This window comes from Wasmannia auropunctata, unplaced genomic scaffold (assembly GCF_000956235.1).
Source record: "Wasmannia auropunctata unplaced genomic scaffold, wasmannia.A_1.0 LD336106.1, whole genome shotgun sequence".
Classification (NCBI taxonomy): domain Eukaryota; kingdom Metazoa; phylum Arthropoda; class Insecta; order Hymenoptera; family Formicidae; genus Wasmannia; species Wasmannia auropunctata.
In genome coordinates this window covers 4759354-4783017 of record NW_012026784.1, presented here as the reverse complement: position 1 = coordinate 4783017, position 23664 = coordinate 4759354, and the positions used below count along the sequence as shown (strand labels likewise).

The 23664-nt window shown below is 36.9% G+C and overlaps 2 protein-coding genes across 3 annotated transcripts; one reads left to right on the top strand and one right to left on the bottom strand.

Moving 5' to 3' along the window:
* Nucleotides 1–2869: 2869 nt before the first annotated feature.
* LOC105453277 (cat eye syndrome critical region protein 5 homolog) lies at nt 2870–6448 on the bottom strand. The gene is made up of 3 exons (XM_011695084.1): nt 6168–6448; nt 4509–5323; nt 2870–4392 (listed from the first exon to the last, which is right to left on the bottom strand). Exons 1-3 carry the CDS (start codon nt 6225–6227, stop codon nt 4080–4082), a joined length of 1188 nt encoding a protein of 395 aa, XP_011693386.1. The 5' UTR covers nt 6228–6448; the 3' UTR covers nt 2870–4079.
* Nucleotides 6449–6527: 79 nt separating this feature from the next.
* On the top strand, nt 6528–10292 carry LOC105453266 (eukaryotic translation initiation factor 2D). 2 transcript variants are annotated; one of them, XM_011695074.1, is made up of 11 exons: nt 6528–6786; nt 6848–6938; nt 7066–7308; nt 7578–7965; nt 8045–8347; nt 8427–8756; nt 8951–9096; nt 9272–9352; nt 9432–9636; nt 9722–9890; nt 9969–10292. In XM_011695074.1, the coding sequence occupies exons 3-11, from the start codon at nt 7253–7255 to the stop codon at nt 10031–10033; spliced, it is 1743 nt and encodes a 580-aa protein (XP_011693376.1). In that variant the 5' UTR covers nt 6528–6786; nt 6848–6938; nt 7066–7252; the 3' UTR covers nt 10034–10292. The 2 variants fall into 2 exon arrangements, with proteins under 2 accessions (XP_011693376.1, XP_011693367.1); XM_011695065.1 differs by having other exon boundaries at nt 7044–7308.
* Nucleotides 10293–23664: the final 13372 nt, after the last annotated feature.

Below are 23664 nucleotides of genomic sequence, written 5' to 3'. Positions count from 1 at the left end.
AGTGAAATCTTCGTGAGAATTAAACTTTCGCGTTTCAATCATCGTTGCGTCTGTTCGCCGGATGAAGATAAATTGAAGGAAAAAACTGATTATCGCGCTCCAATAATATACTAATTACTTATTCTCTTATATAAATGCGATATCTCGTTTCGTAATGATTATTCTATGGTTCCTAAATAATTGAGTTGTACGTTGGAAGAGATGAGACTGAAGAGCAATTTATCTCCAGCCTGCGATGCAACTGAACGCGATGCGGGACTTCGAATTCTAATCTTAAATGCCCGCTGCAACCCACGTCTTTTATCGCGTATAGACGGTCGCCTAATTTACGACTTTATTAATATATTAGTTCAGGCTAATGTAATTGACCTTGCTGCTAAATTGCTAATCCGACATTACTCACTGGAATTGTCATTGTACCTACATTCAAGCTGTCGCGCGCCTGTTTGAAAAATATATTACACAAGTTGCAGAGTGCATTCTTTCATATATATTATGCAAAGGAAATTTCAAAAGAAAAACCGGTAGTGGTTTTATCTATAACAGGAAATGTTTTTATCGCAAGTTATTTGAGATAAGAAATTCAAACGTGTATTTCAACTCATGTAATTCAAAGTGATGTCTTTGTTAACCATTAACGGATTATCTATTCTATGATAGTGTGACTATCAAATTAAGTTTATCTTGTACCTGTATTATTTTGAAAATATGATGTGTGACTGAACGTGGAACAATTTAATAAAATTTAGTAATTGTATCAAAAATAGAATCGATTTAGTTTTAACGATTTGAACGCAGAGAATTTTGTTTTTTTATTAGTAGATACCGAAAAAATATAATAATAAATTAATGATTAAATGATACATTTAAATATTATAAATATTTTTATATGCAATAATTGTAAAAATTTAAGTAAGGAAAATTAATTGATAATTTATAGAATATATACACTGCTCGTATAAGGATGAGCTGTGTGCACAGTTTAGAAAGTAATACTAATCGGATCGACGTCGTATCAGGATTAAGCTGGTCATGCCGGTTATGCCAGTTCCGCGTCCGACAGAACGCGATATATTACGATACTTCCACGGTACAAGTCTCAATCTGGAACACTAAAAACCTGTCAGCGTGCGTAAACCGTTAACAATAAAATGTAGGTCGCGTGTACGAGTACCTGTTTTTAATTAGTTAAACCAACAAAGTTATTGAATAAAAAGACTATCGTGATTCATAGTAACCTTCGAATGTTTTCATGAATTATAATCTCGTTATGAATATTTAATATTATATGACTATTAAAAATTAATATTATCATAGCTCTATTGTTTTAACGATTATTTATTGAGTATTATCAAATATATAGTTTTCTTTGGAAAATTTCCTAAAAAAATAATTTCTCAAAAAACTTTTCTAAAACATGCACGTATATATTCATGCGAATAAAAATTAATTAAGAAACATCTAGCAAAACATATGTTTAATGCTTATTAATTTATGAGCTTTCATTGATAAATGAGCATCATTTTTCGCTCTTATTTCTAAGTTACAAGAATCGAAATGTCGCGGAAATAAAATTCGTACATATTAATGGATTGAATTAGCTGTTGCGGCTTTTAATTTTCATGGCTGACATCAGGTTGGGGAACTTACTTATATCGTTATGAACTTACTTAGGCCGCCCGAATGGTTGCTAAATTGATTGCAATCGAATTATTTAATCGAACATTTGACGGCTCAGCTCAAGGGTCATGAGACCCAGCCGTCGTGTTGTCTGCGACATGAATAATTATACGCTGCTGACAAGGTCAGTGTGTAAATTGTGCATCGTGCAAGGTAGGCATTACATGCAGTAAAAACCGACCACAAATTTTAAAGAAATTAAAAATGCAAAAATTTGACGTACATTTAAGACAATAATCTTATGGAATTCCGATTCCTTTGAAGATTACAAAGATGGGTGAAATAAATAAACCTGCAATTTATTAAAATAAATTCTAATTTGCTCCATAAAAGTCACAGACGCTACATCATGAGAATTCTACATTCGATATAGTTAAGAGATATAATTATTGATATTGCCCTCGATGAAAAACACGACACTCTCTACACATATAACAACTGTCTTGAATATAAGAGAGATACACGATACTAAAAAAATATATATTATGCATGTGTGTGAATATGAGAAATATGTAAATAATTATACATATGTTTATATATGTATATTTATATATGTGTATTACAATATACATAATATACATATAAATTTTATAATTTTAAATATATATTTATATTTAAATGTATTGTATATAAATATATATGTATAATGTAAATAATTTTGGAAAATTTTTAAAAATTATCTCTCTATATGTAATGTATATCTATGTATGTGTTTCGATTTAGTATAGTGTATCTCTTTTTTTCGTTAACTTATTAAGTGATGCTGGCGACAGAGGCAGAAGTTTTATTGGCATGTGATCGTTGTAGCTTTGACCGTTGCACGATACCTCATTGTCGCGAATGAATGATAAGCCGGTGTTCACGATGTTCTTTTAAATCCTATTTAAGTGGTCAGTCTTTGTCCCGACGGACATTAACGCGTTGTTGATAATTATATTTGATTTTATCATTGTGTCAAAATCGCGCCGTAAAGGCAAATACAAGATATAAATGTGCGTTTTTACCTTCGAATTAGCTTGTCGTCAATTTCATGCGACTTTTATGCATAGGATGTTTCGATACGCACGAATGGCACTTTAAGGATAAGTATTTCAGTTTAGAATAGCGATTAATTTGAGCAAAAATGTTAAATAATCCTTTGCTAAAATATCATATTTTGAGATATCACATATAAAAAGAAATTAATAAATCGAGAAGAATCGAATTTACTCTGTAGAATTAAATTTCAGATCTTCAAAGAGAAGCGCTTTTATAGAATTCTTAAAAAAAAAATCTTTTATAAATTTTACATACACCAATCCTTACTTCCGAAAAATAATAATTTAATGACGTAATTGTGCAGAATAAATTCTCGTTGTTTTGTATTCATTCATTATAATAAATTCATTTTCGCGACGAAAGGCAACTGTCCTTTAGTTTTGGTCTATTATAACTACAAAAAAATCTGTCTATACTTTTTATTTATTTATTCGCATCCGCTAATGAGCTGCATTTCAAGACTAGACCTGGCTATATACGTATATATATTATAAAGTGTAATCTATTCATATTTCATATGTTACTTTTAGTATAGATTATACTTTTGCATATAATTCTCAGAACACAGCTGCAAATTTTAAGAGCGGATCGAAATTATGTCTATTATTTATCTACTATGGGAGCGTTATATGTATCACTTTGCATATCTTGCATTGCTTTCGACTAAACGAGGCGTAGTGCACAGTGTACTTTGCAGATCAAAACGTTCGGCTCAGTTTACCATACAACTACGATATAATTATCTGTAATAACGCATGCTTAGAGATGGCTCATGTACAATGTGTCGAATTATCTAATAAAATTTCAGTTAAATATTTATAAAATTATGCACTGCACATGTACCAGACCGTTGCTTGAACAAAATTTTACTTTAGCAGTCATAATTATATTAAAATTCATAATAAAAGTCCTCTATGCACATATACGTTTTATATATGTGTTTATCGCTTCAACTTTACAATAATATGGCAATATCGTTTTCTGTTGTTCTATATCTACGATAATCTAAATAAACCGAATTATAACTTCGTTTTCGCGTAATTCTTTTCTTTAATTCATACAACTCGCTGAAATACGCTAGAATTTATTTATTTATTTTTCATTAAGTAGGCAGTTTAAAAGAATCATAAAGATATTAAAAAAAGGAGCAAAATAATATATTACTTTCACGTATTATAGCCTCTCCTGCTATTTTCTGTTTCTCCGTTACGAAACGTTGTCTATGTCGAAGACTAACACTTTCTAAAAGATTATTTGCTATAATACTCACGTTATTTCTCTCTCTCTCTCTCTCTCTCTTGCTCTTTTTCTTCAATAATATAAGGATAATAATATCCCAAGGCTACCTATTATACGCTAACTTATTCAAACTTCTCTTCTTTAAACGCAAGATTGATAGCCTGCCCGACGTCCTTCACGATAAATGCCGGTTTACAAAGACCATCGTCGACCGGCAAGAAATCCCTGGGACTGTGTTCGGGTATAAATTTGGAGTCTCGTTGGTGCACGCCAGTCTCAACTAAAATACTAATGCAGGCCTTCGCGTTGGGATCCCTCATGTTCTTCCCAAGGAGTTTTTCTAGGCTGCGGGATTTAGTCCCCTCTCCGGACTCGTAGCGGGATAAATACTTGTCGTATAGATTCGCGCCAAAAATGTCGGTATTAATATTGTCGCTGTAAAAATAAATATATATCATAAGTTATATTTTAAAATTTATAATATAATACATATATTATATAAGCTGTGCCTATTAATGCATTTAATCGATGATTCTGTTTGGCATACGCACCCAATAGCATAAATCGTGTCGATATTGTTAATGCCGATGCTTCTGGCGTGATTAACGAGCATTTGATTGGCATGGTAATATGTAATCTCACTAGGTTTTCCGACTAGAGCAGTGTACATCATGTCTTTCCCTGTGACCTTCTTGTACAAGTTTTCAAGACACAACAAGAAAGCACCGTGACCGTATCGGGGAATCGGCGCCTCCGACGCCCATAGCAAATCCATGTTGCACGCCAACACTGGAATGTGCGGATATGGAATAGCAGTAGGCAATCCTGTGGGCATTCCGTTGGTAACTAGTAGATCTACCATTAATTGCAATGGCGTTTCCCAATGTATCGGCTCGCTCAGGAGCAAGATTCCATCGATTTGCGGGAAATTTGGATCGACTGGGCCGCAAATCGGACTTCTCTTCTTCACGTTTATGTAGTCTAAGCAAGGAAAGTTCTTCACTAGTTCCTCCATAGTCGTCGTCTTCTTGAATCCCAGTTCCCGGGCTATATCCGTTATTGGGCCTTGACCAGATATGAGAACTTGTTTATTGTGTAGATTATCGAACATTTGCAATGGTGAGTGAGCCAGGACGACTTGCGACTCCGTGACTTGGACGCCTATCCATTCCGACAGCTCTGCAGCTTTCTGACTGCGCAGTGAATTCCCGCTGTTGGTGACGAACAGCGTGGGAATGCGAAATTTTCCATTGTCCCCTTGAAGCCGTTTAAAAGACTCTTTTACAGGCGGCAATATTTTTTTTCCACGTATTATGACGCCGTCAATGTCAAAAAGTAAACCAAATTTTGGTTTTGTACTTAAATGCTGCAAACAGAAAAAATAAATCTATATTATTTAAGGCTAATTATAAACATAACACATTTAAATTCTTCAAGTAAGTCTCTTTAAAGTAGCAAAGCTACAGAGCTTTACATTTCTAGCACTAAATTAATCTAATTATTTCTATCTTTGAAATAGCATGAAAATGAATACAAAAGTATCTTTATTTCATAAATTATTTTCATAAATAAATTTCACATCCAAAGGTATAATGTATTTAATTTGCAAATTATAAGAAGAAAGCACAATTTAATATAAATTCTAATTCTTGAAATTAGATAAAATAAATTACAGTTAATAATTATTATAAATACTGTAGCACTTTTTTGGAATAGAAATATCAATAAAAATAAAAATCTATCACTGACAGATGATTGGTAAAAAAATTTAATTCAAATTAAATTTTGTTTTGCAGAATATCTCGAGAACTTTGAATGAGACGTTCGTCAAGGCAATGATAAATTGTTTATCAGTGTTCGATAACAAGTATAAAGCAAAGATCGACATCAAGTGAGTCAATGAGAGGAAAGCAAACACGACCTTCAATGAATACGCCGCATCGTTAGAGAATGGTGCGTTGCATACATAAAACTAAAAATAATGCATAGCACAATGGCAAAGTTATGAAAGAGCATTATGTAAAATGCGAACAATAATAACAATACAGCGGTGGTGGCACGTATGTACGCGCGATCGCGATCCCGAGCGCGCCGAAATGAAGAAAAAGAGAGAAAAATAAGAGGTCGATGGCCATAAGCAAAAGAAGGACGGACAGATCGTGGCAGACGCGCACGAAAAGGGAAAAGTGCCGGGGAGAGGGAAAACTCACTCTGACTCCGGTAAACCTGATCGCGACGTCCAGCCGCAGCAAGATGTTGACGATCGTCATTGTCTTGTCTTTCCCCGGCCTTCTTTCAATTAGGCAAACGGCGAGGCGACGACGTGCGCGCGCGATCCTCCCGTGATCGCGACGACCTCAAAACGCTCGCGGGCCGCCCGTCGCGGCTCGATTATGCATAATGACGCGCTTTTGAGGTTATGTCGACCTCGCGGCGCACACTTCGCACGTACTGTTTGCACGTGTGCCGTAAGAGGACATCACGCGCGACACTGTGTCTGTATGACAGGAGGGCGGGCGGAGTGGAGTGGCGGCAGGCGCGGACGGGGTGGACTGCGGCGGAGTAGGGGAATGTTTATCAGCTGTATTGTACTTCGATCCTTGCACCATGCACTCTCTACGCTCAAAGCGAGATAAGATTTCGATTGACTTAATCGGTGATCAATTTACCGAGCGATATTTGTGCAATTTGTTGCTTGGAACTGGAAATTATTAATTGTTTATTGCTCAACATGTGAAAAGAATTAGCTGATTAGGGATAATCAGTTATACAGTCAATAAACATTCGCTAATGTCTAATTCGGCCATCTGAATTAATCGTTGATTAATTGTAAGTTAATTGGAGTCTGATCAAAGTCTAAAAAATCAGCTGTTTGTTTCTGCACTTTTAGGTTTGATGTGAAAGAGCGAGAACGAACGAGAGAGAGAGAGAGAGAGAGAGGAGCAGAAAGAAAACATAGTAGAATGAACAATAATGATACGGTAATGAAATCTTTTTTCCTTCTATTTTTTCCTTAAGTTAACTTATTTATTTCAAAAATATAACGTATGACACCAAAACAAAACAAATGTCTCTGATTGATGTAGAGATCAATATTTTTGTCGAAAGCGAGAGGTAGAACGTAGAACTCTCGTCGTCGACGTCCGTGATGTTGGCAGCGCTTCCACGTATATCCAGAATGTTATGCCGCGCAGCATCTATCAACGGGGATAAATAAGGATGCGGCGCCGTATGGGAAATCGGGGTTAGGTTTAAACGTCGTACGCTAGCCGATCGGAGATTTCGCACGTTCAAAATGTTTATCAAGCCGTTCAAAGTCAAGACCAATTACCAGCTGAAAGGGACTGAAAGGTTCGTAGTGTTTTTTGGACGTTTTCAAGTCCCCTTGATTCGGTAGCTCCAAATTTTATACCCTGTGTACTCATCTGTCAGACGAATGTCTTTTTCGTTAACATTTTTTACAAACATATTTTCCCACGAAAAATAATATAAAGTAAAAAGGAATTTATAAATCTGACTATAATAGTCAGATGTTTTGAGTGAAATTTATTTTTACGGTATATGTTTGGCTTACATTCGAATGCTAAGCGGAGACAGATGAATTAGTTATTATTTTTCAGGAAAAAATTATGCGAGGAGATATTGGCGGCATATCCGAGTCTGTCGGACGAAGAGATTCAGTCATTGTTACCCAAGAAGGAATCCATCAGCATTATGAAAATATTAACACACAATGGACATGTAGGCAAAGTGTACTGCGTCGCCAAGATACCTATGTTCTTTCAACTGGATTCGTACGACATAGTGCTGTTTCCCACAATTTATACGCTATGGCACCATCCATATTTGTTAAACACTTTCACTACGCACACGCCAGTCATATCTAAATTGGTAGGCGGTGCAGATCTCATGTTACCCGGATTGATTCTGAAGGAGCCGGTGACACTATATACCTTTGGTAAACTACGCAAGGGTACTCCAGTGTCGATTAACACCGAAGAAAACAAGGTTAGGATCTTTATCGTTTTATCAGTTGATCGCATATGAAAAAATGTTGACGAGAAAAAAAGGCTGTTTCCTTCTGCAGGCTGCAATCGCTGTCGGCGTCACCGCGCTTTCCAGCGAGGACATGTATATGGCAGCTGGACATGGAAAGTGCGTAGAGGTTTTCCATGTCATCGGCGATATGCTGTGTCAATTAGGCAAACCACCCCTGAGGCCTGATTTGGGTTCACCGAACGTTGAAAGCCCCACAAATACGTTGGAGGACATCGAATCAATTAATCAAGAAGAGATCGTGGATCAAACCGAAAATCTGTCGGTTCAGTTGGATGAATTAAACGTCGGCGAGAATTCAAGCGACATAGTCAAGAACGAAGTCATTTCTCAGGTAGATAAATAATATATCTGAGATAATGAGTTCTCATGAAAATAAATGAAGATAAATTAATTGCTTTTATGTTATTTAGGAGCATATAGAAGAAGATGAAGAAACTGAAGATGTACAAATTTCAAACATAGTTGAACCAGAAGTAGTTGACCCAGTCGAAGAGATGGATAAGCTACTGGAGTATTGTTTCTTGAAAGCGTGCAAAATGACGGTGAAGTCTAGCGATCTGCCAATGTTGTCGTCCAACTTCTTCAAAAATCATCTGTTGGTCGCTTGTCCGCCGGGTAAAAATGTCGATGTGAAGAAATCTCGGTACAAAAAGCTATCGGTTTTTCTAGCGGAAATGAAGGCCAAGGGAATAATTAATACATCTATCACAAAAGGTGTCGAAACATTGCTTTCCATTAAGGTAACATTTGTTTTTTGATACACTTTTCTGACATAATTAAGAAGCTTATTTTTAAACCATCTTGGATATAAAGATTTAATCTTTAACTTATTGTTAATCTCAGTCTGAGAATGTAAAAATACTAAAAATTAAAAATCTTTTTAGAAATAAGCTTTCTTTTTAATTATCGCGCGACTGCAAGAAATTTTTTTCAGTTCGATCATCCGCTTGTGAAGAAATTAGTCGTTACCGAAGAACGACCAGTTGCGGCTGAACCAGTGGTTTCGAACAGCGCTGTCGTGTCGGAGTGTTATCGAGTGACCGCCGACGTTCTGCCAGTTCTGTCAAAATTCGGCTATGAGTAAGTACGGTAGGCATGGACATTTGCTGAGTGACGTCATTTTACCGCGACGGAATGTAATTACAGAAGAGACGGTTTTCTATGCGATGATGACAATAAAAGTCGTTGAATATTACATCGTCGTAATATATAAACGTACGTTCACTTTACATCGAATACATGGTGATGATTGCAGAAAGGGTGACGTAATGAAAAGAGCCGAGATCAGAAAGTGTTTTGCTGAGTACGTGAAAGCGGAGGATCTGCAAAACGGAAAGTAAGACGACGACGCCTTCACTCGACACACAAATTCGACCTCGCTTCTCTTTCTCCATTGATAGCGCTTAATTTTGCAGGACGTTAAAGCTGAATCCTCAATTGGCGGGAATCATGCGAACCAAGGCTCATCAGGAGACGGTGACGATGGAGGATGGGATAAACAAGTTTATCGGACGCATGACGCATATGCATGAGGTTACCCTCGCGGGAAATACTTTGTTGCACACGGGAAAACTAGAACCGATCGACATGAGAGTGACGGTGCGATCGGGCGGGAAGAAGGTAAAAACGGCGGCTTTCGGAATAAATGCTACAGGAATTATTTATTATCAATTATTTTTCTCTGATGGCATCGCGCAAATTGCAGGTAACATTGGTGAACAACCTGGAAACGTTCGGGATTAATCCGAAAGAATTCAGTAAGGAGTGCCAGGGCATCGGCGCGAGCGCGACAATCACTGACGATCCTGGCAAAAAGACGCCTAGTGTTCTTGTTCAGGGGAATCAAATTTTATATGTGTACAAATTACTCACGGGTGAGTCACTTTGACTTTAATATTTATTTTAATATTTTACAATCACGCAAACTCTGTAACTTTGTTTATCATTTACAGAAAAATACCAGATAAAAAAGAACTATATAAGAGGCTTAGAATTCGCCCCGAAGAAGAAAAAATAGATATTTTTAATGTGATTGTCATCTGACTAAAACTCTGTGGTTAAAATTTTTTTTCTTGAAACTTTGTCACAGATAGATATTTGCGCGTACAATTTCGACGGAACGGTTTCAATCGTAAATCAAGGAATGCTGCCATTTATCGTGGAAACATGTTTTCTAATAGACTAAGGTAACTGGAGAATTAACATTTACCTTTTGCCAGAGAAAATACGTTACAAGTGATTATCAAATAAAAGCAACTTAGCAACATACGAATTTAGCAACATTCTTATTATTATTGTATTTATCTGACTCTCCATTTATCACTTCCTATTATTACATAAAGCATATATGTAATAGCTAAAGAAAAGACAAGGAAAATTTCTTGAGGCGCAATGAATAGGTAACATTCATGCGAGAGATGACAGGCGATCGAAGTTTGTTAATATAATTTATTATATATCGAGGTTTCAACATGGAAAAGTACAAATATTGCAATATGGGGAGGGCCCGCGAGCTCTCCTCGGGTAGGAGGGAGGGAGGGAGGGAGGGAGGGAGGAAAGCAGGAAGGCAGGATGGGGTTTTCGATTGCACAGAAGGATAGAAGAGGCGCGATGCACGTAAAGGGGATGTCTTTTGCGGGATACAGGGATGCTGCGTTCGGATGAAAACCGAGAGCGAACCGCGTATACGTGTATAATGTATATGTATATGTATATAATCATATTTCTCACATATATATATAATATATATATATATTTTTTTTTTTTATCGCGCATTTTATGTCTGCCTTAAATTTATCTCTTCTTTTTTTTCTTTTCGTGAAAACGGGATGCCGACGGACGTCGCGGAAAGCGGTGGAGGACGACGCCCGTCGGTGTTTTTCCTTTTGTTTAAATCTCTTTTGCACGCGGATAAAAGGAAGGTTCCCTCCTCTCCATGGCCCCCGCATATATTTAATACTCGTTTTGTTCTTCAATTTTTTTCTTTTTTTCTTTTGTTCTACTATACCTGCACGCACGGGTGCGTCACAGAAAGCCTTGCGACGCGCGCGCGCGTGTTTCATGACAGTAATTACGTTTTTTTTCGTTCTCTCTCTCTCTCTCTCTCTCTCGCTCTATCTTTCGCTACTTCTCACTATCATAATCATCATTCGATTAGCAGGGTTGGGAAGTAACGCGTTATTTATAACGCCGTTGCCGTTACACTTACTTTTTTTTGATAACGGATTAGTAACGGCATTACTTTTTTTCTTGTAACTGTAACGGTAACGAATTTAATAGTTACTTTTTATATTTTGAATTTATTTGTAGCAGAATTACAAATATCTTCATAATTCGTTGTTATAGATTGCATTCAACAGATAAAGCAATTAATTTCAGTGAGCATTTAGTGATTCTTCATTACAATTGATTTTGACACACTTATTGTTAGATCCAGTAAAGAACTAAAGACAAAAGCCAATCGTATTAAAAAATCATTAAACGCTTACCGAGCTGCTTATCATGTTAAAAGTTTTAAACATAAAACCGAGGGTATAAAAAAATATTAATAAAAAAATATAAAGGCTGCAATTATAAATTTTACAAAACTGAGAACTTTTTATTTACATTTTCACCATTTTAAAATCTTTCTCAAATTTTTGTAATCTTGCGAATTTAAGATAAAAAGTTTGTTATTGCTTTTATTAATATTTTAAAAATATAAATTTTTTTATTCTAATCTTGTTTTAGCATTAAAGAAGTAAACGGAAAAAATAACGAACCATTATTTTTTAAATAACGATAATGCTAACGAGTTTCTTTTGTAGTGACAGTAATTAATTATTTTTTTAACTCGGTAACGAGTAACGATAACGAGTTACTTTTAAAAAGTACTTTCCCAACCCTGTCGATTAGATTGCTGGTGTTATCACTTTACACCTTTCCTAATCGCAGACATACGATTGATCGAGACATAGCGATCTATTTCAGTATCTTTTTTTTATCGTGCGCGCTTCACCTGATCTATAAATCGTCATTATGTCGTCGCGCGCGACAAGTCATCGCGACAGAGGAAACTTGGGGATATAAATTAGAAAGAAACTTCATCAGGATTTTTGGAATTCTTGGTTTTTGTAATTCTTGCGATTCTCTTTCTACGATTTTAATTATTCTTCTCTTTCCAAGTTATTTTCAAATTATCCGTTGATAACTGCAATGATGATGTATCTTTCAATTTACAACACCACGATTGAATCAACCGCTAATTTCCTGCTTCTCAAAGAATCTGATTGTTCGATCAATTAGATTTTTCTATCGTATTTAGCAATATTTTAGCTGTTTAGCAGTTTCGATTCTTTAATAATAATTGCTTAAAGGTCTATAAATCGTGCACGTTTTGCCGGATTACAATCATCAGTCTTCTTTCGTTAAAGCGCCGAGCGACTCGGATTAGCCGACCGCTCGCTTTCGCGCGATTCTCGTTCGCTTCGATCAGCAAGATCACGAAATCGGACACGAAAGAAATCGCGACGAAAGTTCGATGCTTCTCTCCCTCTTCCCCGCCTCTCGCCCAATATATCACAAATCCGATCGCTACGACTCGATCATTATCGATTTATCAGCGGTTCACATTCGCGAAGGAAATCCTCGCACTCGCCCTTTTTCTCCCTCACGCACTTTCATCACGTTCTCTCTCTCTCTCTCTCTCTCTCTTTCTCTTTCTCTCTTATTTGATTTCGCATCCTCGCACAGGGTCATATGAAGCGCTGAAAATACAACTAGCTCAAGTCCGGTTTCAGAGAAAGAATCACTTCTTATTTTTCTTATATTATTCGTTTTAATAGACCATTTATGTTGAAAGGGTTTTCTCTGTGTCACCGTTATTTCACATTAATTGTACTTACTTTCTTTCTCATTGCAAAAGGGCAACTCTTCATTTTCAGCGCCTCATATTGCACTTGTCGTTGTTCGCCATCGCGCGAATTATCATTGTCCGAACCGTCTCTCTTTTGCTCTCTTCTTATATTCACTCACTCTTTCTATTTTTTTTTCTTTTTTTCTCTCTCTTTCGTGCTCTCGCTCGCGTGGTCTCTCTCTTGCATTCGGAATTTTCGTAGTTTTCTTTTTTTTTCTCTTTATGCAACACATAATGCGACTAGGTAGTACAGATTAATTAATAATTAATATCGTTAGTTATACAATAATAACGTATGACTAGACAATGCAAGATAATAATTATATCGTAAATAGTAATAATCATATTATGGATCGCAATTTATATCAACAATGTAGTGGTGGCGCGACGTGTTTCGAAAAATGTAATGTCTAATTACCGTTTTTTTTTTTCAAATGTGTGTGTTCGCTTCTGTTCTTTTTTTTGTGTACGTGTTGCCGTGTACGTGACTATTTTCCGCCTCTCCGTTTATATATATTATGTATACGTATCTCGTAAACGTGTGTATGTATATGTACGTGTCCCTTATTTCTTCGAACGTCAAGTGTGGTCCATTCGTCCTGCCTCGCGGATGTTACACCGCGAATGGAATCGGAAGGCGGAATCGTGGTTGAAGTCAAGAAACTGACAACTGATGGACTCCGCAAAGCCAGATAAGTAGAAGTGATTTTTAGATTTTTACATTCAAAATACGTCTGATTTAACGCGCGATTCAGAAAAAAATGTTCTCCCTCCCCTTCCCCGTTCCATTTCTTCACGGCATGTAACATCAACGCGCTTTCACGCACTTGTTTTACGTGTATGTATAGTTCGTATGCTGTAGGCAGCTTTCTGCATTTAAGTTATCGTCGGTATCCCGATTAACCCCTTAAAAAGTATCAATGACAATCGTCAAATGCGGCAATCAACGGTGCGCCGCGTTTCGCTCGAGGGAAACGTTTAAATTAAACGGATCCACCTGTCACGGCATAAAGTGAAGTGCACATGATAAAATCCTGCCGCGCGATCCTACAATGTTATATCTACGGAAATATAATGAAATCATTAATATATATATTATTTCTCGGTGACAAATTAATGGCGACGCGACGCGACGCGACGCGACGCACGACGTCTTGCGTTGATTAACGGTCGTTTAGTTCAAACCGAATCAAAACAGAGATCAAAGAAAGCGCAAACGATCACGAGCAAAGGTGCTGGTTTGAGTAAACTGAGGCCGCCAGGCCCCAAGTTTACACTTTTCGTCTCTTATCAAAAGAAAAGCGTCCGCTGCATTCGTTCACAAATATAATATTCGCTCGTGTTCGTCTTCACTCTTGCTATGCTTGATCTAATCCCATCTCGAATAGTAATGGCAATAACGTGGCGCGCGAGGTGTCGATCCCGTCGCCCGCGAGCATTATCTCGCACGATATAATAAGACATACGCAATAATCTGATAATAATATTCGTACGAAACGCGTAATGTCGCATTTCGTTTACTAATAATAATATACGTAATAGCGTGACGATAATAATAGCAATAATAAGAATAAGAACGATAATAACACCAATAAGTATGTGTATACAGAGTTCTGTTGAGAATATAATACGGTAATGTCCCTCTCGCGCTTTCTCTCTCTCTCTCTCTCTCTCTCTCTCTCTCTCTCTCTCTCTCTCTCTCTCTCTCTCTCTCTCTCTCAATTTCAATTTTAATTTCTCTCTCTCTTTCTCTCTCTCTTTCTCTCTCTTTTCACTACACATTGCTATATGTAACGGAAAAGCTGTTTCCGCGATTGCACAGGTGAATTAAAATCCCCGAAGGTGTAATACGAGGGAAAATATTTCTCTGGGGCCCCATTTTAATTCGGTTCCGGGCCCCGTAAATCCCTACTCCTTAAGAGGTTAACAGGAAAAAAACATCCTGAATAAACACTCTTTCTCTCTCTCTCTCTCTCTCTCTCGTCCTTGTCGTTTAATGTTACACGATATGCGGTTTTGCAGCGTCGACGCCCGTCGATGATGGATCTCAATGGGGGTATCATCGGCGGGCATCGGGCCTGCCCAGGGCTTGCTCCAGGGTGCGGGTTTTCGAATTCGAATTCCGACGAATGGAAAAAAAAATCGACTGGAAAGATCCTTGGGAAAGGCGAAATATCCTCCGCGATATATCCTCCTTTAGTCTCTCTCTCTTATTCGTATATTGTTCCGTCTCGATACGTTCCGCAACGCCGTGCGTTCTCTCTCACGACGGCGTCTTAATTATATATACAATATATATATACAAATAAAGCACATATATGTGTATATATATAATATATACTAGTTGCGATCTTCATCAGCGCTCCACGGAAACACCCCACGTTTAACCTACGACTAATTCGGCGTTGCCGAGCAGCAACGCGCGCTCGTTAGATCGATTATCTAATTAATTGCGAATTGCGTATTCAAGCTATAAATATGATAATCAATCTCTTCAGGTTACCGTGAGTTAAGCTGTCTCCGTGAGTAAGCTCGCAGTGCCTTGAACACGGTGCGCGGCAATCAATTCTCGCGAAGAGATCAATGATTTCGCCGACGAGTTCGAAAACACTGCATCGCGCCGAATGCTATATATATGTATAGAATTAATAAAAAAAAACGCTCCCCTTAAGTGTCCGCGGAGATATAATTTCTCGCGCGACATGCAGAGCACACACTTTTACGTCAACATCTTAATATTTTTTTTTTCTTATTGAGCCCTGTGACGTAGTAAAGCTGTTTGCAGTAGTATAGTTTGGTGTATGGTCAGACATGCTCGATGAGCCGATCGTTTCCCGTTCCCGATTCGATCGAGTCGATCCCCTCGTTCGTACACACTTCCCGCGAGGCCTAAGGAGTAAAATCTATTTTTGAGAGTCAGCACTGCTCATTAGCGGGAGTTCTTTCTTTTTTTTTTACATAATCCGATTATCAAAAATTTATTACTCTCCTCGCTCGTCATTACCCACTAAATAACTTCATCGATCGCCTAACGTCGACTGTTTCGACAAGTAATATCGGTATTTATCACGATGGTCGCCGCTTTAAAATTGATTTCGAATTAATGCAACAACCCCCTAATTATCCTAACTATCCCTTACTCCCCTCCCACCCTCGGTTTGTCTATTAATCGCTACGCTTTTATTTTTCTTCTTTTTTTTTTTAAATCGTACCGTCGTTAAGCATCGAGTATCGCGAAATTGGAAATGCTTAGGTCTTCGCGATACTATCGCTATTATTATCACTTGGAGTTTTATGCAGTCCTTGGTGCGAATCGTCCGATTAGATTGGAAGCATTAAGGATTCGCGCGAAATTCCTTTCGCGATATAATCTCTTTCCCTTCCCCTCTATCCCCACCCTCGTCACCCCTTAAAAGCATTGATGATACTAATCGATTTACACGTCCGCGTGCAAACGATCTGGTATTTAATTACAGAATAAGATCCATGGTATTTCAAAAGATATGTTTAGAATTACATAAAAAAAGAAGAGAATTTAATCAATTCAATTTCCGCGACAAAATTTATCATCTTTTATTTTTTATGCTTGAATTCATTTTGAATTACGCTAATAAAAATGATCACAATTTTCATAATGTGATAGCAAATACTGACTTTCTAAGAAAAAGAAAAAGGGAAGAAAAGAAATAACGGCGAAACGATCTCACAGCTGCGTGAAAAGGTTGCACGGTCATCATCATTTTCATGGTGATCTTTTTCCATAACTATTTGAAGCTATTCAAAATATAAGGTTATCGAAAGCTATCGATATTCGAACAACAGTCCTCCCAGTTCGATATCCTTGCTCATTCTATTCGTTCGCCCACGTTGTCCTCCTTTCGCGTTAACGAATGCACGTCGCGTAATATCTTAGTGTTATCATTATCCTTATAATAATGTATAACTACCGCGCATGGGTTTTCTTCTCCTTAATATCGCTCTTATTACTCGGTTACAGTAAATATCGCTATTAATACCGTATAAACCCGTCATAAAATACATCACTTTATTTAGATCCGCGATTTACTTTCGCTTACGGCGTCTACAACGTTAAGCGCCTCGCCCTTTTTTTTTGCTGCACATGTTGCGTCAATTAATCACTTATTCCAATGATAGCATACCGGATCCAGCGGCGATCCTTTTCCCTTGAAGACGCGTAAAAAAAAAACTATCTTGTTCCCCTATGCCTAAATCGCCTAATTAACGCCACCGACGTCGGTTGAGTCAAATCAATTGGTCAACAAATTACAGAGGCTTCAGGTTCAAATAAAATTAAATGAAGTTACAATAATACTAATACTAGCTGACACAGATCGTGTGCATACATAAGTATATTATCTTAAATACAGATAAACATAAGAAGTAAATGTTTCATTTTCGTTTTCAAAACGAATTGAAACATTTATTATTGTAGTTTTATGTTTATCTAGACACTATCCTTATGTATATATACGATCATTTTGTCTCGTATTGGTACTATTGTAATGTCATGATTAATTGATCGAATTGATAAATTACACCGTTGTCGATTAAAAAAAAAAATATATATATGTATGTGTATAAAAGAAAGGAATGACTAATCAGTATTTCACGTCATAAACTATTTAATTATCGCTTAAAATGTTTGAATAAAGTAGTATAAATTGTAAATATATATTGTTACCATAAATATAGCGGTAAACATAAAATTATGCAAAATTATCGATATTTAATTATGAAATAATTGAGACAAAAATCAATTTTAAATTTATTTAAGAAATTTTGGTGTCATTTCTTTTCTCCGGGATGTCCCGAGTCCTTCGCTTATTAAATTTATCATACATCGTGACATCACGATCATATGTCGCACCAATGAACGGACTGAGGACATATAATTTTCTAGCGCACTTTCTGGAACGGGTAATTAGTCGTGTGAGGTTAATTAGACGGACACGTGAGATCGATGAGCGAGTGTGTCGAGAATTTGTCATCGTCTTTGCATATGTGCGTGATTAATTAATCCGTTCTCATCTCGCGTTATTCCTCAATTGATAATGCGGGCTTCTTCACATTTACGACTATTGCAGTCAAGAATGTCTGAAGATTTTTCAGACATTCTAATAATTTATAAGTAAAAGATAACCATTATTTTTAAAAAATTGACAAAATTATTTTTAAATAAATAGTGGCTTTTTATATTTTCCTAATATTGGAATAGGAATATTGTGCATTGTGTGTGCTCTCTTTATCATCAATCGAGGATTAACTTCGCCTATATCGATAATCGTACACGCAAATCGATCAGATGATCTGATGAGTCAAACGTAATTAAAAAAAGTCTTACATTAATCATGTTATAATTACCCTCGTGGCCATTCATTTATGATACGTTCGTGTGCGTGATTAACTTTCCACTTCTCCTCATCTTTCCTTTCGAGTGACCGACGATAATAATTAGAGAAAACAGAGTTGCAAATTGCAAAAAATTTTTAAAACGCAAGACTATATCGTAACATTATTTTAAAATATTTAAGAAATACCCGTCTATAGAAGAAACATTAAACTTTAAGATTAAATCTCAAAATCGATTGTCCTAAAATTAATTTATTTTTATAGGGAAATTGTTTGAGTTATAAAAAAGTTATAAAAACGGTGATAAGTCACAAATCAAAATCAATTTTTCCATGTATTTCTCATAATTTGACGTTCACTTTCCCTCATTAATTAATAATTAATTATTGACAGGAAAAGACAGTATTATCTCATTAAATTGAAAAAAAATATATATTAGATAAAACCTATTTTCGTATCTTAAAGTGTGCGTGTTTAACATCTTATGTTCACACCTCAATTGTATCCATCGATTATATCTATCGGCATTTACTCGCCGATTTATAAAACAAATCTCCGCGTGAAAATTAGATCGCGTATCAAGCGATGTGCGTGATTGGAGCTTTAATCCTCGATATCTCAATAATAGCTTGATACTTATAACGAGAACGAGAAAACAATCGGATAGCACAGAAGTGTAAGTTATTCAAGGAATCGTATATATTTTGTTCAAAATGGCATAAACAGATCATTCGTCTATTTACAGTTACGATTATCGTTGGTTAAAATATGGACAGATTTTATCTCGGATTCTTCGGCGAACGCGAGAAGCAATCTTACGCTACTTCGCTTTCACTCGTAGAATCGTGCGACAAAAAGGAAACCATATTTCACTGTGCGCTTCGATCGTATCAATTTTTTTCCTAAAACTCGACGAAAAAGAAGAATATCTCCTTCTTTTCCTTTCTCGCACTTTCTTTCCTGATTAATCCGATTAACGCTTACTTATAATCCTTTCGATGATTCGTGCACTTTTTCCCGCTTTTTCACTCGCTTTTGCCTTATCTTAAAGCACGACTCGTCCGTTTAATGATTGCTCATCTCACGACTGTTAATATCCAAATAGAAGTATTGCACCGTGTTAGCCTGCCTGACAATAATCTTTATATGAACACTTATACATACAGCATTATAATATCGTAATGGTAAAATTGTTGGTAATCTCATAGTAGTAGATCGTCGCGCGGTAAAAACAACGACGATTTTATCAATGCATAGATCGGAAAATATCGATTGTGTTGGCGATCGCTTAACATCTGGTAAACTTATTAGCTCACTTAGCTGGACGTTCTTCTCAAAACATATTTCGCGTAACGAAAAATCGATCTCTTTAGCACTAGAACGCTGCTGATACTTTGTGATGTGCCAAACGATCTCGGAAATCACCTTGTATAACGCTAATATTGCACCATTGAGGAAGGTGTCATAATATATTAGCATTCTAAGAATCTAGTTGCTGGGTTGAAAATAAGAAATATATAATAGCATTGTAAATTCAACATAAATTAATAAATGAACTCATTGAGTTGATGAATACTTGTTTCAATTCATCAAATAGTTGTCCAATATTTATCTAAAATCTTAAAACTGATTTATACGAATTTATTAAGTTTTATTGAGAAGAACCTCCGCGACTATATCTTTTCCGGACAATATCTTTTTCCATAGACAAAAATGGAATTTTTTACTTTTGTAACATTGATATTCCATCAGATTGCATTCGAGTTAAGTCGAATATGTGCGCCCTTTGCGGTAAAGGGATATACATTTTGGCGATAGTATGATAATATGTTACTCGAAACTAATAATCAAAACCGCGTATATACATGTACATATATATTTCGCAGCTTTTGTAGAGGGTTAACGCGCCTGGAATGTATGGGAATGTATGTCAATGTTCTCATCCGTCTCTAACCAGAATTACCTAAGTATAGGTAATAAATAATACAAGGCGCCAAATATACATACAGATTAAAAATCCAGTTTCAGAAATGTTTTAATTGAATATCCAGAGAGAGTTTTTTTCTAAACGGTTTAATTTTAATCCACTTAAGGGTAATACTTATTTTTAATTAATTTCCAAAATTCTGTAATTTTAGATCTTCCCTCGAGAAACTCTACATGTTCGTAATAATCCAAATAAAAACCGTCAGAAGAATTTTCCGCTATCATTAAATTTATTTTGGAACAGTATCACATGAAATGGTCCACTTGTATCTTCAGCTCTGTATGTGTAAAGAAATAAATAATCTAAAATTATGTGAAAATTTTATTTCGATTGTAACGTTAAAAATATTCATGAAAGCTTCAATGGGTAAATAAAATCCCTTCAAATTACAACAACTGTAACAATTATGATGTTCGGAGATGCATAGAATTATATGCGATAGACTAAAAGAGACGGAATAGAAGATTGTGGACGAGAGAAGGAAGTCTTTCGTATCGCGCGAGAACCCTCAAGATTCGGATGGAATGTTTCGATAGAACGATCAATATTGGCCTCTGATCTTACTTATACAACAAGCACCTCGCAAATACTCCGTCGAAAAATTAAGTAGCCTAATTCTTTATCCCCCTCGTCCCCGCCCATCCTAATGGAATCTTAACTTTCGTAATAATCTTTCTATACCTCGCTTTCGTGACAGTAAAACGATCGGTGAAAACGCCGAAGTCCTTGTAAATAACAACGTTCTTTTTCTTCTTCTACGACATTATAGGAATTATATAATGCTCCTTCGGAATTACTCTCTCTTCAGTTAGTAACTCTGATTCGCGACACGCCGCGAGTAGAAAATAGTATCCGCTGTGCTTTCATCGTAAGTATAGATTTCAGTGAGAAACAATTGCGATGCACACGTCAGAAAAGAGTTGCCGGGTCGCAATAAAAATTCTGAAAAAAACTTTGCGTAAACGGACTGTGTACGCAAATATTAATTTTACCCACGAATAGCGTGCCGGGAATCCAAGTGAGGATTATCGCGAGGACAATTTTTCTCCACGTACGTTTCGAAGATGAAGTTTCGCGTACGTTTAGTATATGTTTAACAGTAAACTTAACTGCTTGCTTCAGTTTATCGCCTATCGAGTTGAATTTGAACAGTCGTCGTATTTAATTCGCGTCGTCAGTGATACACTGATTAGGGAGCAAAGGATCGCTGCCGGGCTTCCTCGAGATAAAAACGCTCGGAAAGGAAGATCAATTAGCTTCTATAATTCTCGCGTTGACGCTAGTAAATGTCTGCTTCGAGTAGGCCTCATCTCCCGCGACTGCACACGATTAGAGTGACTGTGAGACAAGCTGGTCCCGAACCAAACCAGTCTGGACCAGTCACGACCAGCCTGGTTTAGGAGACGAAGCGATCGTGCAGTTTTTTTTTTTCAATCAATTCTGGATTTTTCGCGGTTTTGTTGAACAAAAATAAAAGTTCAAGGGTAGTTGGAGAAAGAAGTTTTCCTCAGAGATTTTCCCGAGATTCGTCGAAGTTTCCGAGGCATGTTCTACGCCAGTAAAATCGGCCGAGGCCGACGTCAAAGAAATCGGACGCAGAACACGAAACTTCATTTTCCAGCTTTCTTCCCCCCGACGGGCAGCTTCGTCGAAAAGCTACCTTCGTACTTCACAAATCGCAGTCGTAAAACGAGATTCCTCGCTAACGCGTCGCCACGCGTGTACGCGCACCGACGTACAAGTAACTTCCTCTTGTCGCACGAGGACGCTTAGTTCGAGATAGCTTAATTAGAAACGTGAAATTACGAACGTCGGTCGTTGCGAGATTCGGTAACAGTCTTATGTACTCGATGAGCGAGCGAGTCTCTCGGCGCCATCGTGATTCGGAAAGAAGAGAACGACCGATGCGGTTGCATCGCGCCTAAGTGTCGATACTAAACGAGATGGTCGTGCGTGTTAAAGACGCACGAATGTAACATATTTCGCCACATACCAGCTGATCATAGCTGCCACGTTTATCGCATGTACGTGCGGGCTTTTCTCTCTCGACGACGACTGATCGATCGTCGATTCGACTTGATTAACCAACGATACCAGTTTAATTATGCCAGATCTACAAGACGCAAGATCAGGCCAGCAGCAAGATTATGACAATATTCCTTTCAAAGTGGAAACTGCACGTGGCAAATCGTGGTTGTTACGATAATCAACTGGCGATGATCAATTTAGTTCGCAGGAACGCGAAAACTGCAAAAATGTTTTTCGCACCCTGGCCACGAGGAGGACCCGACTTGCTTTCAAATAGAAGATTATAGACCGGAAGAACTCTACCCTTCTGCTCCCCTTCCCTTCCCTTCCCTCCCCCTCTCCCTCGTGATTAATTGCGAAATCTGTCCCATTAAACGCACAACGAAAATCTTCGGGACACCCGTTAGAAAACCGTTATCTTTGTTTATCTCAAAATTGTTCGTGTTTTATATTCGCGCGCTTGACTTTCCGTCATTTTTTTGGTATTTTTTTCCCGTTAGTTTAATAATTACATTTATATTCTTATACTGTGTACTCGAACGTTTGTGTGTGTGTGTGTTTGATGTGTGTGTGTGCATGTGACATTCTCGCTCCTCTCATGCCTCTTTTCGCTCTTGCTCTCTCGTTTGCTCTCTTCTAACACTGTCAATCGTTCTCTAGATTCTCTTTTTTTCGCTCTCTCGTTCATCCTCGCGCAGTTATCTTTGTTCTGTTTTTAATATCACTATAGAGTTATCGTAATTAAATATTTATACATCCATTGACAGACTAGCTACCACGTTTTTTTTGTTTCGTTTAAATATAGTTTCATAGATATCAATTAATTTAATTAATTAATTAGTTATTATAAGTTATGATAATTAATAATTAGAATAATCAAAACATGTACAGAAGATTATAGATTATCTCACTACCTCTCTTCCCCTCTCTCTTTCTGCTTATCCCCATGCTCTCTCTTTCATTCCCTGGACTCACGTATTTTTTCCCACCTAATTTCTGTCCCTATTTCTCCCTTATTTCACCTTTTTTTTGTTACAGAATAGTTATAGAGTAGTTACCAGTTTTTTTTTTTGGATCGTTGTGGCTCGCCTCGGAGTAATTTCTCGAGTACTTTAAATATTTTCTATCTCATTCTCTCACTCTTTCATTCTTCCACATTCGCTCTGATTTTCTCTTTCTCTCTTTCTCTGTTTCCTATTTGCACAGTATCCCCTTTCTCTCTCTTTCTCCCGCTTTCTTGTCTGCATTTTTTTAAATTAGTTAGTTTAGACAGTACATAAATACTTTTCATTTTTTTTTCTTAGTTAGGCCTACGGTGAGCTAGAGTTGCTTTTGCTGTTTTCCCATACGACACTATTTCCGTTTTAAC

Coding starts and splice junctions, on each gene's coding strand:
- LOC105453266 (XM_011695074.1), top strand. CDS start 7,253: ATGTTTATCAAGCCGTTCAAAGTCAAGACCAATTACCAGCTGAAAGGG. Junction 7,966..8,044: donor TTAACACCGAAGAAAACAAG/GTTAGGATCTTT, acceptor TTCCTTCTGCAG/GCTGCAATCGCTGTCGGCGT. Junction 9,097..9,271: donor CTGTCAAAATTCGGCTATGA/GTAAGTACGGTA, acceptor TGATGATTGCAG/AAAGGGTGACGTAATGAAAA.
- LOC105453277 (XM_011695084.1), bottom strand. CDS start 6,227: ATGACGATCGTCAACATCTTGCTGCGGCTGGACGTCGCGATCAGGTTT. Junction 5,324..6,167: donor TCAGGTTTACCGGAGTCAGA/GTGAGTTTTCCC, acceptor TTCTGTTTGCAG/CATTTAAGTACAAAACCAAA. Junction 4,393..4,508: donor GACACGATTTATGCTATTGG/GTGCGTATGCCA, acceptor TTATTTTTACAG/CGACAATATTAATACCGACA.